This window comes from Nyctibius grandis, chromosome 6, assembly GCF_013368605.1.
Source record: "Nyctibius grandis isolate bNycGra1 chromosome 6, bNycGra1.pri, whole genome shotgun sequence".
In the NCBI taxonomy this organism is placed as follows: Eukaryota; Metazoa; Chordata; class Aves; order Nyctibiiformes; family Nyctibiidae; genus Nyctibius; species Nyctibius grandis.
In genome coordinates, this window is record NC_090663.1 from 87,174,676 (window position 1) to 87,194,764 (window position 20,089).

At 42.6% G+C, this 20,089-nt stretch overlaps 3 protein-coding genes across 5 annotated transcripts in view; all 3 read left to right on the plus strand.

The window, feature by feature from the left end:
• The window catches only part of LOC137664547 (albumin-like), a 369,558-nt gene that overhangs the window by 72,049 nt on the left and 277,420 nt on the right, over positions 1-20,089 (plus strand). The gene's annotated exons all lie outside the window — the stretch shown is intronic.
• Positions 6,983-8,834, plus strand: LOC137664997 (interleukin-8-like). Its single transcript, XM_068403736.1, has 4 exons — positions 6,983-7,046; positions 7,221-7,356; positions 8,110-8,193; positions 8,784-8,834. Exons 1-4 carry the CDS (start codon positions 6,983-6,985, stop codon positions 8,812-8,814), a joined length of 315 nt encoding a protein of 104 aa, XP_068259837.1. The 3' UTR covers positions 8,815-8,834.
• On the plus strand, positions 16,193-18,957 carry LOC137664912 (interleukin-8-like). Of its 2 annotated transcripts, XM_068403552.1 has the most exons (4): positions 16,193-16,305; positions 17,160-17,295; positions 18,052-18,135; positions 18,393-18,957. In XM_068403552.1, the coding sequence occupies exons 1-4, from the start codon at positions 16,245-16,247 to the stop codon at positions 18,421-18,423; spliced, it is 312 nt and encodes a 103-aa protein (XP_068259653.1). In that variant the 5' UTR covers positions 16,193-16,244; the 3' UTR covers positions 18,424-18,957. The 2 variants fall into 2 exon arrangements, with proteins under 2 accessions (XP_068259653.1, XP_068259654.1); XM_068403553.1 differs by lacking the exon at positions 18,393-18,957 and having other exon boundaries at positions 18,052-18,139.

The following is a 20,089-nucleotide window of genomic DNA, read 5'->3' on the forward strand; positions in this document are numbered from 1 at the left end:
AGGAAGTGTTTAGGTCAGATTACAAATGACTACTTTCAACTGTCAAGTCACTTTCTTCTGAAGAGTTAAAGAATAGCTTCATCATTTTCCCCAAAGCACCCAGGTGAACTGCAAATGCACTAGAAACTTCAGCTGTGAGGAGGTAAGATTCAGAGTATAACTACCAAGATGGTTAGACACAGATTCACACCACTAAACAATGGTATTTTTAATTTCAAGTTCACAAAATCTGAGAAACTTTACACACACAGAGTTGCTTTCCAAACGTGCTATAATACTGCAGGCAATCTATGGAAGCTTAAAAACATGAATTCTTTCTTCGTACCCCTGGGCCTTGAAAAATCTGGAGAGCTACTTGTGAGTGCTTGAAAAAAACAAGGTGCAAATTCACAAACTTTCCGGGTCACACAGGTATCCTGGTTTGCTATTATGTATCTGTGAGGAGTGGGAGAAGGCAAAACAGGTCATACCTAAAGTATTTGTTTGGCCTGCTGCTAACTTCTGATCAGTGTTACAAAATCCATTGGATTCCTTTAAGGAAGTTCTCCACAGCAGGAGCTGCCAAGAAGTCAGAATAATGTAAATTATTCCCTGGGGTTTTCAATTTGACATAGGAACAAAATTACCACATGAAATGAAGGAAAGAAGAGGGAAAGCCAGTGACAAGAAAAATTGGTTTGGTTCCCCTGAAAACCATTACCTTCTAGCACAGTGTTACCTATCAGAAAAAGTATATGCTGGAGGTGCTGCCTTGCTCTTTGTTCCTGAGGAGCAGGACTGGGCAGGAAGAGACAGGGCCCAGTGTCTGTTCCATCTCAGCGGACTTCCCTGACTTCTGCCCAGCACCTGTAACAACTGCAGGAGGAAGTGCAATACCCAGGTGCAACTGCAACGCAAACCCTTCTTTGGACCTATTAATAGGGGAACCCAATCTGTTCCACAGCAAATATTCCAGATCAGCATACCACAAAGAACAAACACCAATTGTTAATCTGCAAAAATCCATGGCGTGCACTCAGCAGGGCAAATATTGAACCTGTAAATAAACCAGCAGCAATGAATTCCCAGGGCAGAGTTACCTGCTTGGAGTCACCTAATGTTTCTGCAGCATCTGGCCAGCAGGACTGCACCAGCAGCAGGTTCCTTAGGGTGTGTTTACTCCACTTTGGCACTTAGGAGCATTTTCCCTCAGCTCCAGTGTCAGAGGTCTTTGTTTAAGGAGCTAAAAGCTCTGTCTTGGTTTCATGTGATGTAAACGTACACACAGTCTGCTCAAGGATGATCAGTCCCACACGACGGGGACGGGCCCTCGGGGATAAAATGCAGACTGCAGTTCCCTGTCTCTCCAAGCTCTTCTGTCTTCACCCCTGTTCTCTCAGGTGCAGCCAAGAAGCAGACATGTAAGCCCTCCATCTCTAGTTCAAATTGATTTTTCCTCCATACAGCTGAAACTTCAGAAATAAAAAATGCCTTGATTTACACACAGGAGTTTGAGGCCAACGCACCCGCTTCTGCCTCCTAGTAGCTGTTGTGCTTCGCATCGTCTCAGCGCCTCTGAGTTCAGGACCTTGATCTCGTCAGATGTAGATCCAGTGCGCAGCGTGACTCCACTGAGTGTCACCTATTCCTCGTTTACACCAGCAGGTGGATGATGAGAACTGCAATACCCGTGTAGCACGGGGTTGTCAATTCTGCTTTGCTTTGCAATGGGCTTGAACATACAACAGCCTTGGAAAAACTGTCATTATTTTATCCTCCTCCCTCAAGTACATAAAGGCCACCTAGAAAACAAACTTGTAGTTTTGACACAACTGAGGGGATAGAAACTTGCAAAGGGGAGGCCAGGGAGGAAGGGAGGGAGTGTGAGCAAGTGCTGCTCCTAAGTGTCTTCTCCAGCCCTTTCCTTATTCTCAGCTACTGTTTCTGCTCAGTCATGGAAGTCTTGGCCTTGTCACATTAAATAAAATATTTGTTTGAGTAACTCTTTGTTCCCTGCGTTGTAATTGGTTTTCAGTTACTTATGATGATTAATGAAAAAAGGTGTTTATTTAACGAAAGACAACACATTGTGATACCAGCTGAAATACTGGAAAGTCCCTGACTAATCCTACTGCATTTTTTTTTTCTTAAAAATGCAACCACTGCAATTAAGCCACAGTGGTCACTTTATCTTTGAAAAAGTCGCTGCATGTTGAGTAGCATGAACACCCTGATCATGCTTCAGGCAGCATCCTGTCCGTTTTCTTTCTCTTCTTCTTTTTTTCCCCCCCTCCAATATTACTTCCCTTTCTGGAGATGACTTCATTTCCTACGCAGTTACTACATACGTGGGAAAGCCCAGGAATATACAAAGGCAGATCTTTTCCATCAAACCTGATCAGCAAATGGCTTTTGATTGTATTGTTAATAGGCCAAAGGGCACAGAAAGGAAGTACTGCAATTCTGGATTCCTTCAAACTGCTGAAAACTCTGAATAAAGTCTGAGTCAACCATAAACGTTCTGCTTGAGGCTCAGGGACTTTGCTGAAGCGATGCTCAGCATCGCTGTTAATGAATTTTAGAAGTCCAGCTGCAAGGGTGGAGTATGAAATGCATCGCACTAGGATCCAGAACAAGTAGCAAGATGAACAAAGGGAAATTAAGCTGGCTAACAGAAAAAACAGAAGAGAGAGAAAGAAGTGATATGATGGGTTTACATGTGTTATACAACTGTGTGTTGCTGGAGCACTTGCTTGTGCTGCAGGGAGAGCCACGTGCCAGGTCCTCTCGAGACAGAACTCGAAGGGGCTTCTCCTGCCTCCAAACCAGAGATTTCATCAGCAGAGTAGATGGAAAAAAGTATTCACGAGCATAGGTGTTGCAACTGTGCTTCTGTGCAGCAAGAATCGGGGGCCACACGGAAAAGACAGGAATAGGGATCATCAGCTCTTGCGCGGGGAGGAAGTAGCGCTGTGGTCCAGCAGCGCTCTGGCTCTCGTCCGTGTTCTCAGAAGACTTTGTGCAACCTGATGACTAATCAATACTCGTTGGTTAAAGCACTCGCACGGTGACCTTTGTCACACCGGCCCAGCAGAGGACTGGTTCAGAAAACACACTTTGCTCCGTGTCCAGCACTTCCAGACACAAACGAATGCAATGGCCATCCTTGTTCATGGTGGTAAACACCAAGCACCAACAGCTTCAGGAAGAGGGGCAGAGACAACCACGTGAATTTCAGCCAGCCTTTCCTCAGAAGGGCTCACCAAAGTGAGTTAGGCTTTCAGAATTGCACATTAACTAAACAAAAGAGAACAAATATTTTTGTAGAGGGCTGACCCAGACACTGCTGAAGCTGATCAGGAAGACAGGTATCAACATGTGCCTCATGGTGCATTTCTATTTACAGCTGTTTATTCCATATCTTTCATAGAAAAGCCATTCAGTGTGACAGCTGGCAAACTTAAAATCTTGGGGTTTTGTTGCTATCTAATTAAGAAATAGAGGGAGAAGATGGACACTTATGGCATGTGTAACTGTAAGTCAGTTCTCTGTTTGGCCCTCTCAAGGCAGTCAGGTTGCCTCAGGTAAGTTCGCAGTCACCGCCAAAATACAGCTGACACTAAAGACCCAGACTGCCAGACGAAGACGCAAGTAAGTTGAGACATTTTCCCTTTGCAGGTCAAAAGTACGCCTAGATTTGGCACGCAGGGTCACAGAAGTATAAGAAAATAAGAGGAAGAATTTGCCTGAAGGAAATCTAAGGCTCAAGCAGGACTACCCTTTCCTGCTGAACCTCATATTCTTCAAAAAAAATCCCAACAGGAGTCGTGACATTCACTGACTCAGCTGCTCAGCTATTTCTAAATGACCTTTTACATGATTGGATCTAAAATTCCAGGCACGAGGCAGGATTTCAAAAGACCCCGGTGAGCAACCATTGAGGGAGATGAGGACAGAGCAGTGCAAGGGATTCCCAAGGGGGAAGAAATCCCCCGCTGCTCACGGGAACATAAGGAAATGTGAAGTTGCAGGTCACTCACAAGTTGGGGAGAAGCACACAGAAAATGATCTGAGAAACTCCAATTTTTTCACTTGGGTACCTCAAGCTCTCTCTTGCCCTTCGCTGTGCCATAGCGTAACTGATGCAGCAGCTTTGATTAGTGGAATTAGCAAATTTTAGGTAACACCTACAGACTGACTCGAACTAATCTAGCACGTACCAGTTTGCCACGTGATTTGGACAGGGCCTTCTGTAGCACACAGCAATGTCAGAAGTTGGACGCAGGACAGCTCGCGTTCCTGTGTGTCACGTATTGCTGATAAGCCCATCATTTCTCAGAAATCTTATCGCTTGGTAGGTGTTAAGGCACTCTCGTGCCAAGAAAATTGAAGCTTCTCAATAACTGTATTTATGACCCTTATGACAAAAGAAGTGTTTATTCAGCTGGAGGCTATCAAACATTGTTTACAATACTCATATTTAAGGCTTAGGAATTATTCTCTTCAGTCAGAGACTGTATGCATTAGAAATTCAGCAGCTTCTAATTCACCTGCCTCACGTCTCCAAAAGTAGGTCCTTGTAAATAAATTGAAACAGCAGCTCCTCTCTTTCACACAAATCACAAGAGTTTACAATAAAACATGTGATCTTTTCATTTATGGTTCATCCCTTCTGACTTCTCTGTGTAACCACAAAAGGAATTTAATCTTTGTGGACTGTGGGTTTTTTGCAGGCCGTGCCTTCCGCTCACTACCTCGTAAATTACGAGTCAAACCACGGGCTTCAGAACTCTAATCAGTTGTTCCTGTTGCTCCATATCAAGATCTGTTATCCTGTAATCATTAGGTCATATACGATAGATGTAGACACTTAAGCCCTTTCTTTGTATTTCAGTAGTAACACACAAGAGCCACAAGTACCTCATCTGTCTGGATCAAGAACGCAGAAGTAACGCTTCCTTAAAACACAACAGGCAGGAGGTTTTACACAAAGAAGACAAAGAATAACACCTTCATTGCATATACAGTACAAAGGCAATAACTTTATCTTTGAGTTAATGCAAATTAATGAACTTGAAGATAACAGTTTCTCAGTTTTCTTTCGAGAAGAGGTCTACACTCCTCAGGCAGTGCCATTTATACTTCCATTTTCTCCTTCTATGCAGGCCAGAAGACATTCCCATTGATGCTCTAATTTGCATTTCTGTAAACAGTTTGCTGTGCATGGAAATAGTGTGTTGGGGGGAAATAAGAAGTCCAGAGGTAGGAATGAACAACCCAGTCTATGCTGCTATCAGGCAACAGGACAACATTTCGTAAAAGGAGATCAGCTGGAGATGTGATAAAGGTCTACAGAATTAGGAAGGAGATGGAAATCAGGGGTAAGGATTGATACCTAACTCTTGTTTTCCCATAAAAGAATCAGGAGGCATCAAATGAAACCAGGCTGAAAGTGGGAGACTGCTAGGGATAAGTCTCAGACACACTTAACCTTTCCTTACACATTGCCAGACATCTGCTGATGGCCGTGACTGAAGGGAGGGCACTCAGGAGGCAGACCTGTAATTCAGTGCTTATGTGCTCAGCTTAGCTGATCCAGCTCTGTTCACTGCAAGCTGAAAATGTACAGGAAAAACAGGCGCTTAATCCCTTATCTACACATCTCCCTAGGCTACTATTCAGAACACATCCTCTAAGGCTATTTATAAACTTCATTGCATAAAACTACAGACACTGATATACACGGGAATATCAAGTGAATTTCAGTCTGGCATACATAAGCCTCTGTGTCCTTCACACTTCTCTGAGTCAGAGAACAATCAACCTGTGTTCACTCATATCTGGTCCTAGGCTTTGTTCCCTTCACTGTCTCCATTACCTGGCAGAAGAACAGTAACAGGATTCCTTAATGTTTAACCCCAAAAAAGCGCACTTGTATTTTAGTATTGTTTCCTCTTGTTAAGAAAAATGATTGTATATCCTGACTTTATGTGAATAATCCTCCTTTCTGATCCCATCTTCACCTTTCCTTTAATTTTATCATAATTAGAAATCTTCTCTTTACAGATCAAATTTAAATTTGCAAAAGTGCTTCAGTTTATTTCAGAAGCAGAATCCTGCAGCAGTTTTTGAACTTTCCCTCTGCCCAAATTCAAAGCAGTGAACAGTTAAGAAGTTTTGGCTTCAGAAGAAGCAGTCGTCCTCAAAACAAATCCACCTGACTAGGCAAAGCAATTCATCATATCATAATCATACATTCCCTATGTTCTTAAGGGTATGACAGAGTCAGCCTGGATTCTGTTGCTTATTTCAGTGATGCTAAGTTTTGATGTATCACAAAGTACTGTAAGTATTTCTGGAGGAGTCATCTCGGCATATAAAGAAAGATTTTCTAAAAGCTAATTGCATATAAGGACAAGGGGAGCTCATTAAAATCCAGTTCAATCAACTGATCATTTCTACAAAGTATTATCTCCTAGTTCTATCATGTCTTAAAATGAAAAAAAAAACCAAAGCCCAAAGACAGACAGATGGAAAATGACGGATGAAATGCCTTTCACCAGAAGTGGGAAGTTACAGAGAGTAACATAATAATAACAGCAAAAGTAGGAGGGTACAGAAGAAAATAATCACAAGAAATAGAGTATTACAAACCCCCTATCGATTCCACAACGCTAAGTACGGGGCAATTTTGTACATATTCTACATTTTTATATTTCTTTAATTAGTAAAGTGTTTTCTGTTAATGAAAAGCAATGTCATGGTCATCTAGGGAAAGGGGCTTACCCGCTCACCTGTGACTCACTTGACAGCAGCATCTTGCAGGTTCGGAGTTTCCCCCGGGCTGACCCACCCGTGACGCTGGAGTGCCCTGGGGAGGCCGAGGCAGGATATAAACCCGGCGGGTCCCTGAGCACAGGCACTGGCCACCCTCGGGGCTGCGGGAGCTCACCTCGCCACCGAACCAGACCCAGGCGACACGAGGAACAAACACTCTTGCATCATGATGGGCAAGGCTGTGGCTGCTGTCCTGACTCTTCTCCTCATCTCAGCGGTTGGAACAGAAGGTAAAGAAATCCTTCCTAACGCTCTCCTAACTAATTGCTGGTGTAAATGCTGACGGGGGAACTATTATGCTGTCTTACAAGTGCAGCAAACTGCTCTGATACCGTAAGCAAAAAGAAGATGTGGTGCTTCCTGTGGCAACAGTGAAACAGTTTGATTTGCTTCTTGTTTCACAGGTAAGGCCGTGCCACGCTCGGCGATTGAGCTCCGGTGCCAGTGCGTAGGCACCCACTCCAAGTTCATCCACCCCAAGTTCATTCATAACGTGAACCTCATCCCCAGCGGACCTCACTGCAAGGACGTTGAAGTCATGTAAGTGCTTTTGCAAAATCCTCCCGATTACTTAACCCGAAGGAAACAGAGTTCACATTAAGGCTGACCTAAGTGTCTCTGAAGGATGTAACAAGTCGGCAGGCTCAGGATGCAGAACAGCAAGTTGCGTGTTGTTTTTGCTAATCTCTACTTTTCAAACACCCCGAGCAATATTTCAACCCAAACCCACAGTCATCAGACAGCAAATAACTTTCTAAAACTCTGAATTCCACCACCACATGAGAAGAGAATTAAGCGCACGAAGCCGTGCTGAGCAAGTGATCAAAACATGAATTGTAATGGCTGGGTCAAAAATAGGATCACGCTTCTACTTAAGTCAATGAACAAACTACCATTAGCATACAAATCATAGAACCTGGTAACAATTCCAGAACTCTTAGTGTACCAAAATTCCTACGGTCTGGGCAGTACAGTTTCTGAACCAAGATGGAAAGCTTTAACCCTTCAGTTAAACACCATCACAAATACAAAGCAAGCTGGGGAAAAAAAGAAGCAATTTTGAAAAGAGTGAGAGTCCTGCAAATGTCTTAATGCATTCAAACAAACAGATATGAAAAGATATGAAACCATTTAAAAAAAAAACAAACCCTTTATGTTAGGCTACAGCCTCAGCTTATCTTAAAGTAAAGGAGAACATGTAAGTGTACACCTAGAATGGTGTTATGAGAGAAAAGGGAAATTGCTTGGAACTCACTAAGGAGACCTTTTCCCTTCCTTTTTTCCCTGTTGCAGAGCTACCCTGACAGACGGCCGAGAAGTGTGCCTGGAGCCCACTGCTCCCTGGGTGAAGCTGATCATCAAGGCCATTCTGGACAAGTGAGTCATTTATTCACAACGAGCACGGCTGATCAAAAAGCTGTAACCAAACACGTACAGCGTGAAGTGTTCAAAATTCTGTCTCCTCGGGCAGTCACCACCGTTTGTGTTCACTAACTGGGACAAACACTGTGATCGCTTTGAGCTTTAATTCTAGCATGAGGTTCAACCCCTTCCTGTGCCACACACCCCAGGTGTGCTCCACCTCTCCTAAGGCACAAGCATATGGAAATCCTGCAGCTCAACTGCTCGGGAAATCCAGGCATTAACCGACTGGGTTTTCTCTTGCAACGGTAGAAAGCAACAATCAGTTTGCCAACACTAATGGCATTGAGATGAGTGAGGGAAAAATCAGGCCCAAGAGGCATCAGGTGAACTAGGGCAAACTAGTTAAACTAGGGCAGCCCACAGTCACTGAGTACTTGTGAAAAGGTCACAGCGTACCCGTGTCCCTTAGGCTCGGTAACAGCTCGTACGGGGCTTGGACACAGAGCACAAACCCTTATTGGCGGATTTCATCTGGTTCCAGAGTGATACCTCTTCCACGGAGAAGTTCTAATTGTCTCCTTTTCCATTTTCTTTCTTTCTAGGGCAAAGGCTAAACCTGAGACCGTGTCCTAAGATGAAGAAGAAAAATGTCCCCGCTCTTCCAGGAAGGCAAAAATGGGAGAGACGCTCATCCAGCTTCTGGCAGCTCACCTCCTCCTGCCTCCTCCGTTCACGCTTCTAACAGCACCTAGAGAGTACGGGTTACCTGGTTTTGTAGTTAGTTGACAACAGCACTTTAAGCCTTTTAAAGAAGTTTCATTATGTAGGAGAGAAACCACCGACACCAGAAAAAGTTGGCAGAAAAAATGGCTTGTGAGAGGAGATGGAGACGATTCTGGAGTCATTTTTGCTCAGTACAGCTGGATCGGTGCAGTGCACTCTCAGCAGAGCTTTCCCTAAATGATGCCTTCCCTCTTTGGTAACAGCTTAGGAAAAGACCAGTGACTCCAGGAAAGGAAGGATAGTAGCCTTCCTAGGTCACTGCCCCTCAGAGTGGGCTACTGACCGAAGAGGGGAACTCGCAAAATTAGGAAGCCAAAATTCTGACACATCAGTTTTTGTGCCATCATTTTCAAGGTATTATTTATTGTGAATTAGTGTTGTGAAGGTATAAACATACATTTTAATGCCATCTTTTGGTTAGAAAAAAGGACTTTATTTGTTTACATATTTATTTTTATTTATTTATTTTTGCATATTTATTTACTTTTGCATAAGAATGTCCTTGGTTTCAATATTTATTTTTTTATTTATGGGAAATATTTATGTTTATGTACCTAATAAATGCTTGTTGAAATGTTTTCACTTCAATATTGTGTGTTAATTTCCTCATTGAAATACAGAACTGAAAAAGAGGATGCATTTTCTTTCATTTTCTATCACACAATGGGTTCTCAGAAGGGCACGTGGTAGCTGGGTTGTGGGAGCAGATAATTGCCACAGCAAATTCTTGCCGCTGGTGAGTGTAGATGGTTTCCTATAGGAGGAATTATAAAAATAAACTACTTTCTTCCTCCTTTCTTGCCAGACTCGGTGTTTTCAGAGCTCTGGGGGATAAAATTCACGGATAGAAAATAACCAACTAATAACTGTTAGTCACAGAAATTCCAAGGCCATAGCAGTGGTGGTGCTCAGCACGTCAGCTGAGAATCTGGCACTGAACAAGGGTTTTCTTTATCTTAAATAAGCAAGGAAACCTGATAAACATTAAGGAAGTCACTGAGCATCCTCCCTGATTCCAGGGAGGAGGGAAGACTACACCAGGATGCAAGATAAAAAGGGAGTTTCTGGTACTGTTTGAGCAAGCTCTTGTGCAAGATGACAACTCTTCCAACCACACGTTGCTCCCTGTCCCCGTTTCTGCCCCGGCCCCCCAGCACTGCCTTACACAGCCTGCTGGATCTCATCCTCAGAATGCAAAGGAGACGGGTTTTGCTCAGACTTGTCTTACAACACTAAGCCTTCCTGTTTTCTGAGTGGTTTTTACAAGCTCGCTTCTTTCAGAAGTCTGATTTGGAGGTAAGCATGTCAAAAATATCAGCCAAGAACGGGGAGAGGTGGGGAAGAACCACTTCATATGCACACCCGTGAAAGTATGTGTGTCCTAAAGGAGTGGCACCAGTTTGAGTGCTATACAGGTACTTACAGGAAGCATGTAACCTTTGTTACCAGCAAAGTCCCAGTCAAGTTACTGGGAGCTGAATCCTGGCCAAGGAAGGGCTCTTCTCATAAATTCTTCTGTCCAAAATATCAGCAAGAGCCAGACACTATGCGTGTCCAGGATAAACTGCCATCTCCCCTGCATACAACACCAAGGCTCCCATTTGGCAGGCTCCTTCTCTTCAAAACCCAATTGCTTTCTTAATTTTAGTCAAGTACTGAAATTCACACGGACAACATATTTTATCAGATCACAAACTGGTCCACTTCCTTTCCTTGAGATCACCTTTTTTTCACCTTACAAAAATAAGCATATCCAATATCCCAATGACTAAACCATACACACTCTAGAAATGGATTCCTGAGGAATACTCAAGAGATTTCACTTCTGACATGTGTTTATCTTCTGTTTTAAACACCTAGGATTACTCTAGATGCACAAGGTTAGAAAGAAAAACAAGTAACTTCTTAAGTGCTTATTTTAATCAGGTGTTTTACAACTTCTATTGTCAGATACTTTCTCTTTTCATATCCTGAACAAATGAAATTTTCAGAAGAGCTTAAGTGACTGAGGTGACAACGCCTCAGTCATTTTAAGCTCATCGTTTCCTCTTCAATGACTAGAGAAGCTTTGCAGTACAGAATTAAGAATCTAAATGCCTTCAGCCAAACTGATAATGACAAAATCCTTTCAGACGACAACAGAAACTAGTTATGTCTTGCCTTCATAAGACGCTGGCTAAATAACTTCATTGGAGTCAGACCAAAATACAGACTATAAGATGGGGACGAAAAGTTCCCATAATTATGTTGGGTAAAAATGTTTGCACAAGGCATTTAAACTCAGTGCAAAGAGCTGAACAGAAATTCTACATTCAGAGAGGGGGGGAAAGGTATCTTTTTCTTGAGTTAGGGGGATGCCTGGTAATGCTGTATTGATTTCCAAGCGCAAGCTCAGCATTGTTGCTTGAAACTAACATCCCACGAAGAAGTGCAAACAGAAAGTGATGGATAATCATCACAATAAAAAAATAATTAAAAACCCCAGAAACCCAACCCATCCACACATAATGTTAGGAGTTACTAAGGCATGACTAAGAGCTAACTACTAAAATTTGTTATGCCACTGTGTCACTGCAAGATTCACCCTCTTGCAGAGCACTGTGCAGCCCCTGGCTCTCATCTTCAAGCAGACAGAGTAGAGCTGGGAAAGGTGGAAGGAACGCTGGTTAAAATGGGACTGCATGAAGGAAATGAAGAGTGTTCACAAGTGACTGTAGCTAAACCACATTTGACTGGGTGTAGCTGCAGCACAGCTGCAAGTAAGCAAGCAGGGACTGACACCTCAACTACCTCCCTGCAAGGCGCTGCGCTGTGTCTCATCAACAGTCCTAAGTCGCTGCCAGCCTCGGGGTAGCCTAATGACTATGAAGTTAATGGCTTTCAGAAGGAAGCAGCTAAAATTAGAGATACTAAATTACCTGTGTTACTTCTGAAGTGATATTTATTGTGCTGTAGTTTCCACTTACAGATAGGAAGGTGCAGGCAGAGAGACACATATATACAAAAAGAAGTTTACAAGTCATATTTCTGAAGAAAATAACACATTATCTATTTTATTATAATGGGAAAGGTTTTGCCATTTTTTTTCTCTCACATTACTTCTCCCTGATACTATAACACAGCACATTTTTTGCTTTGCAAAAGGATTTCGCAGCTTACATGAATGCATGACGTGTGCCATGTCTACTGACCACTTCTCACTTATCAAAAGTTCCTGGCATGAACTTCTTAAAACTTAGCACGTGTTTCCTCCCGCCACTTCCATATCTTATTTCCACAGTCAGGAAACGCTTCCTGCCAACTCATGGAAGGGAAATGCAACTAAAGCACTAACCACAGCCTTCGCAGAGCGGGTAAAACCCCAACTGTTTGTCCCTAATAGTTCTTGACTTGGACTTAGCATCTCCTCTGCTAATACCAGGTAGATCAAATTTAATTTTAATATTAATATTTGTTAATATTTGCTAATATTTTATGTGAATATTATAAAGATTATTAATGTATCATTTTCTAGTATTACTAGAAATAATAATATTGGCAATGACTTTTCATACTGAATTGGATCAAACGACACATTTCATTTAACCCACAATTTTTTAACTGAAAACTACAATACTGAATCGACTGTTTTCAAGCAGAGCTGAAATATATATCATAAATAAACATGCAGTCACATAAATACATACTTATACTATTATATTTATAAATACATAACTTAAAAGGCAAATCAACTAAAAAGCTGTACTGCTATTTTGTGATCCCAGAGGGATTCAGGAAAGTCCAGCACTTACTATGATCTGACTAAGGGTACATAATCTTCTATATTTAGACACTTAATTTGGAAAAAAACCCACAAACTGACCTAAGCTTTTCTCCCTTCTTGGCTATCACTTCCTCATATAGCAAGTCAAAACCCAGATGTTTAGGAGACAGTCTGCTTTTTACGTGTCTGCTCCCTATGCTCTGCCTCACTGCGAACTTCCACAAGTGTTTGCACAACGTCGTGCCCAGTTTTGGAGCAGCGGAAGCGATTATTTCCCAGCCCCTGTATTTGCCCCTTCTGCTCTCCATGGGTCAAGTGGAATGGCAACTGAATGCCAAGCTCTTTGTGGGGAAAAGAAGGTGGCTTCAGGAGACAGAGGGGAATTTTTTCCCTAGGAAACAAGAATAGGCTGGTAGAGAGGACGCACAGGAGACAGGAGTTGACAGAGTTCACCTTGCGCAGGCTGAACCCTTGTCCCAGCAAAAGATTTGCCTCCCGAGCCTTTCTCAAGTGAGAGGTTTGAATTTGGCTAAACCAAAATGGATTCTTAATTTTCTTAGAGAGAGTAACTTCATCAGCCCAGAGGCTGGAGCGTTCCTCTGGAACTGGGGCGACTCAAAACAGCAAGGGACTGGAGCCCAGCTCTCCCCCATCCCTCACGATGGTCTTGGTCGCCATAGTACACCTGAATCCCCCTCACTGTGTCCCTTGTGTTTGGGTGTCCTTTGATACACGCAAAGACTCTAAATGATCCCAGCCAAGATGCCCAAAGATTGCCTTTTGACTTTTGTGCTCATTAGACAAGTCAATGAGTCACGAAAAAGAAAAACCACTAGTTCCCATCCTGTAGCACGGAGAACACATCCTATACCCTGCCTTAAAACACAGGCAAGGGAAGCATTAACTTCCCTCTTCAGCCGCCTTTCAGCAATGGGACTATTGCATAACCGCTGTTTTGTTAGCTACAAGCACGCTTTTCACAGGGTTAAGCATGGAAGGTCTCTGCTCGCGGCGGTATCAGCTCACTCATGACGTTACCCTCCGAAAGGAGCAGCAATTCCGTTTGCACAAGTCATCTCTGATGGCTGGCAGCAAAACACGCGCTGCCAAAATCAGATAATGGCTTTGGAGTTCCCATAGGCAGGGGCTGGGCCAAGATCCTCGCAGAGTGTTGAAGGGATGTAGGGAGAACTTGAGCAAAGCCCGGCACTCCCAGGAGCACAGGTTAGGAGTGCCTGGCCTTCGGGCTTGATCTCATGGCTCAGCCTTTTTATGCACTATCATCTCTGTTACATTCCCTTCACAGAGCCCCGATGAAACTGTGCCACATCAGAGAAAAGCAGAGGGAGAGGAGATGCTTTAGCTCTTAGAAAGCATAGTGGATTTTTATTTCATTACAAACATCCTGCTCTGTTAGACAGACACTTACTCCTAGCTCAGGGGCAGGGTTAATCATATAGGTGGAGCAGGCTCTTGGCTTCACTTTTGACCTGGGGATTTCTGCAGATCTGTTGCTGCCACACGCAGGAAACAGCTGAGTCTAGTGGTGAGGAGGACAAGGAGTCATGCTTTTACTTGGGGATTTGAGGGGGAATTTTCTTTCTTTGCCTCAGATATTAATGACATTTCAGCGCACACCAAAATTAGATAATAAAGCTGCAAATAGCAACTACGAAAAGTGGGAGCCCTAATCAGATTTTAATTACCCTGTGTGTGTGCATACAGATGTGCAGACAGAGAGAAAGAACCCGAAAGAAAAGAATCAGCAAAACCTCGTTCCAAGTAAACTGGTTAAAGCTCCAACATCTACAGTCTGACGCCAGTGAAACTACCCTGTTAATTTAACATAATTAACATAACGTAACACGACAAACAATACAACATTATCTTCAGTACCTGGTAAAACCCTCTCCTTTTTCACACCTTCAGAAACTAAATGGATTTTTCAAAGCTCTCTAAGACATAGAGCTCAGGAGAAGCACCATCAGGAGTCAGCACCAGTATCTTGTGTTGACTCAATACCAGTAAGAGGTAGGAGAGACAAACTTGGGGATACCTTTTCTTGGGCCAGCTGACATGGTGATGGGAAACATGAACTTTCATCACCCAGTTCCTTTTATCAGGTGAGTTAATGACAAATGGTACACAGTAAACCATAATAAATTTTAGTCAAACTATTAAATTGTTACTATAGATAAACTATAATGCTTTACATGCTAAAGTTAATGGAGTTTTTCTGAACTCCTCAGAGCTGTGACAAAGTACCTCTATAACTCCATGAAGCTTTGAGGTTCAAGAAGACAAGCAGCAAAAGTCATCATGGTCAAAAGGACAACGTTTTTACAGCACTGAAACAGAACGGCTTCTCCTCATCACACGCACTCCAGATGGGTTAAAACCCGAATCTTCATTTAAGCAACAGATCAGCATTTGAGCCCAAGTGTTCCCTTGAAATTGTCTCCCTCGCAAGGTAATAGTATCTCTACAGCCAGGGCAAATAAACACTCAGCATTCATGCAACAACGTTCTTTAACAGAGATGTCTATAGCAGTGCCACAATACTTAAAGTTATTTCCCTTTACTAAGACCTAGGGTTACGGTCACTGAAAAAGATTACAGAAAAGGCTTATTAAAAATATCTAGACTTACAAACAAAACAAAAGCAGTTGTATTCAGCAGGTCATGCTCTTTTGTTGCGTACAAAGCTTCCCCTGTTTATCTTTTATTAACGTGTGACATGAAAAATTAAGGCATGATTTTCAAAGCTGTTCAGAATTTGATATCTGCTTCCCACAGGAAGCTTTGAATACTGCAGCCTCAATTCCTTTACTGAACAGATAGTATTAGAGATGAATTTACTTTGTAAGGTGTCACTTGAACAGAAAAAAAAGAAAAGAACAAAAAATTAAAATCATTAACATCAAAATAATGCTGAGGTAAAATCCTGACCACAGTGCAAAAGGTTTTTAGTGATTTCAGCACAGCCTGATTTCTACTCCAGTGGCTTAAAATCAGATAAGCAGAAGCTATCACCATAAACGGAGATAAGAAATTAAATATCTCAAGTCTAGATCTGGCATCCGCACAAAGAATAGTTACTACACTGAAGAAAATAATAAAAAATTATAACAAAAGAGTAACTGAAAGCATCATAAAGTTATAGTATTATATTAGGGTATGCATTCGAAAAAGCACAAAATTTACAAAAGTCTACAAAAGCAATGGGAATGCATGGCTATTATTTACATATTTTAATAAATTAATACATTATATCATTCTCAGCAGAATAATCCCTCGTCATCTAGGAAGGCGTTTCACAAGTCATGTGACTCACTTTTACTGCATCTGGGAAATTCCTCTAACGCAATCGCCGCGCTCGCAGAGCACACAGCCTGGGCACAGAACGGTATATAAGCCAGATGCTTCGCCCAGAGCAGCACCAGCAACCCTCCGGGACAAGAGAGCTCCTGCTCCCCAGAACCAGAGCGGAACGCCAGCCAAAGACTCCTGCCTAACCATGAACAGCAAACTCGTGGCTGTCCTGGCTCTCTGCCTGATCTCAGCGGCGATGACTCAAGGTAAGTAAATCCCTCCCCAGATTCCTATTGTCCAGGCATCTCCCGAGATGCTTGTCCTTGCAGACAGGGAGCTTTAGATTTGTTTCAGCAAATTAGTTGCTCTCGAGTGATTTTCAGCAAGTTGTGTTTAGTCAGAAATCCAGCACGTAGCCCTTGTACTGAAGAATTACTGACATCTTGTGGGAAAAAATTTAAGGATGCAACTTAAATTGGCTTTGTTTGTATTTCACTTGAAGTGCATGCAGCTAGAGACAGGATCTTCTTAAGTGTCTGAGAACAAACAATATGCACATGTAAGCATGGACAAGCCTCCAAGTAATGAAAAAATCTAGGGCTCTGTCTTCTGTGCAGTCGCCAGCTTGTCGATCCATAAAATGATGCACTAAATGATGCAACTAACCGCACTGTGTGGTCAGTACAAGTAACCACGAGGAAGAATTTCTTCTCAGAGAGGGTTATTAGCCATTGGAAGGGGCTGCCCAGGGAGGTGGTGGAGTCACCATCTCTGGAAGGGTTTAAGAAAAGCCTGGACATGGCACTTAGTGCCCTGGTCTAGTTGCCATGGTGGTGTCAGGGCAATGGTTGGACTCGATGAGCCCAGAGGGCTCTTCCAACCTGGTTGATTCTGTGAGATAAGTGGTTTTATTTCGAAAAGATGTGTTAATTTATCTTCAAATGCACTTGGGCAGCAGCTCCTCTGAAACAAATAAGATCTTTATACCATGAGGATTTAGGCAGCTTGGACAAATGCAGTATTTTAATTGAGAATGTTGTTACAATAGAGCAGTCGTGCTTTCTGACACTGCGATGGTAAGACCGCCTCTCACATCATCATCTGCCTTGTCTGCTCACAGGTAGGGCCCTGGCACGGATGGGGACCGAGCTGCGGTGCCAGTGCATAGCCACCCATTCCAAGTTCATCCCTCCGAAATCCATCCAGGACGTGAAGCTGACGCAGAGCGGCCCCCACTGCCAGAACGTCGAAGTCATGTAAGTAGCTCTGCAAGAGCCTCGCTCTTCTTCCTCTACGCTCTGCCGCCGCTGCAGGGGCTTTTACTCTTGATGACAAGCACCACCTTTAGCAGGCTGACACCATGTAGTCGGATTTGGTTATTCTTTTGAGACTGTTTTAAGTAATACACCATGGTTTTTATTGTCTCTACGACCTTACATATTCCTGAACCGATCATTATTTATCTATCACGGGACATATTAAATACTTCTGGTGGTAGAACATGAATTTCAACTGGTCAGTCGTTAATATACAAGGTACTACTGTAGTTTAAATCCTGCATTTATTAGGCAAAACTCCCACTGAAACTGTCTGTGTCAGTCTCAGAGAGAAAAATCAAGTTCCCACAAGCAGATTTAGGGAAACAATGAAACTAATCTGGTCTCGAATAGCGCAGAGGAGGGACTAAAATGTTGAAATCCTTATACTGCTGAAACACCTTTTCACCACCAGAGGTTCCACTCGTGTAAGAAAGCTTTACTAATGTAAACACATTCCAACCAAGCACCCGTGTGTACTGAGAAAGATTTTGGGGAATGTGTGACTGCTTGGAGAGTTTAGTCGTGGTTTTAGTCTCCTCAGCTGTGGAACACATAGAACAAACTGGCCAAGTCTAACCGAGAGCGGTTGGGATGAATTTATACTAACTAATCTAAAAATGCACTATTACATTCTATGAGTAAAACAAAGCCATGCAGTAGTTTCCTGACTTTTCTTTATTCCTTCTTTTGCAGAGCTACTCTGAAGGACGGCAGAGAGGTGTGCTTGGAGCCCACTGCTCCCTGGGTACAGCTGATCATCAAGGCAATTTTGGCCAGGTAAGTCCCATTCCCTCTCAATTTGGGCAGTTGGGTGGTAAACCTCCCCAAAAAAAAGCCAATTTGTAAGATTTTTTAGTCATACTTTCCATTTTCTCTTAATCAGATTTAAAGAACAAGGAAACTTGGTGCTTAATTATAGAATTAGACAGAGTTGGAAACAGACCACTCCTCCTTAACTGTTTGTGCAGTGCTAAGCAATAATAACCGCTCTTAAACCTCTTTTTAAATTATCCTCTACTCTCACCTCTTAACAGGGCTCAGCTCAATTCTGACTCCCCGATCTAAGAAACACCAGGACAGAAAAAAGCTGGGAACTGCTCCTGCTCTTCCGTTGAGAGAAACATTGGGGAAAAGCATCACTCAGGCAGCGTACCACCTTCCACCTCCTGCATCAGTGTTATTATGTTAATTATGGATTATTTATTTATTTATTTAACTGCACTTATTTAAGAAAGTCTTTCGAAATGGTCGGTGTTGTCTGTGGGACACGCTGTCCATGGACACTGAAGACGCTGAATAGGGCAGGTGGTTTGCTAAAGGACATGAAGAACCCTTGGCAGCCACTTGAGCCAAACACACCTAGTTAAGTGCAATGCACTTGCAGCACAGCTTATTTACACTAAGCCTCAATATTTTGCTATTCCACCAGCAAACTCGTAGTTCCTCCTGCTCCCCTGGAGCGCACTAGTATGTTGTGTCAACAACAGCTCCCTGAACCACGGTCAGCCTGTGGCTGGACTGTGAACTGTGATTTCTGACTTTATAAATCTAGCCTACAGAATCTGTAAGACACTGGGTTTGGTACTTAATTATTGTGATTGCTATGGTATTTATAAATGTATTTATTGAGTAGTTTCTATATAAGAGAGAAAATGATGGTAATTTATTCCATTTCTACTGGATTTTCCTTTCCTCCTATTTGTTTCTTAAGAAATATTCACAATCCCATTGCTCTGTGTAAGGACTTGGTTGTATGTCTAAATAGCTACTCCATCAGCTAATGGAAAAAACCTGCACCTTACCTACACAGAATTTGCTTGTGAAAGTGTAATTATTCCTAACAATGTATTATTAAATGTTTTCTACAAAAAAAAAAAAATCTGTTTGTTATCCGTTTGTTATTTTACATTTTCATTTGCTTTATTTGGAAAGAGTCTGCTGCATTTTTGCCTGATTTCTGGAACCGAAATGAACATTTTTGGTACATGGTACCATAACTCACCCTGTTATGGTAACCTGACATTACTGAATGCAATAACCAGCTCTTAGGGTAGGGTAAAAAGCTCTCTCTCCTCTCGTCAGGCTATTCCCAGTCCGTGGGGCTGGTGGGCTGTAGGGCAAGACTCCTTATTTAATTACCTTGCAGACAAGCTAATTTTACCCTCAGATGCCTAAATGCTGCCAGTGTCCAGATCAGCCCCAGAGTTGTAGATCTTTACTACATCAAAGGCCACTATTTGACTATCACAATGGGCATTTGTGACCCTTATTTTGGGTACCCAAATATCAAGCATTTGCCCTTGTCTAACAACTGCTTCCTCTTCTGTAGTACAAAACATCCGTCCGTAACACCTCTCTGAAATCATCAGCTCAAAGTGCAAGGGCAGCCAAATGACAGCCAGTGACATGCTGGGCACCTTCAGGAAGGGAACGAAGAATAAGAGAGAGAGCATAGGTTTAAAGCCTATTGCTTTAAACTAGTGTACACCTGTTTATTGGAGGCATGCACACTTTTATTTTACTTTTACCTATAATCCAGATAGTCTTAAAACAGCAGAAGGATTTGTGCCAGGTAACTTTGTGATCATAAAAAAAGAGAACTGTCTTTGGTTTGCTGCTTCTTGAAGACCCTTCGCAGTAAGATTGATGTCAGTCCTCTCCTCAACCCATATTATTCTGGCATCAGTTTGAGGTGTTCAGCCACATGAACTCTAAACAATGTGTCCTGTGG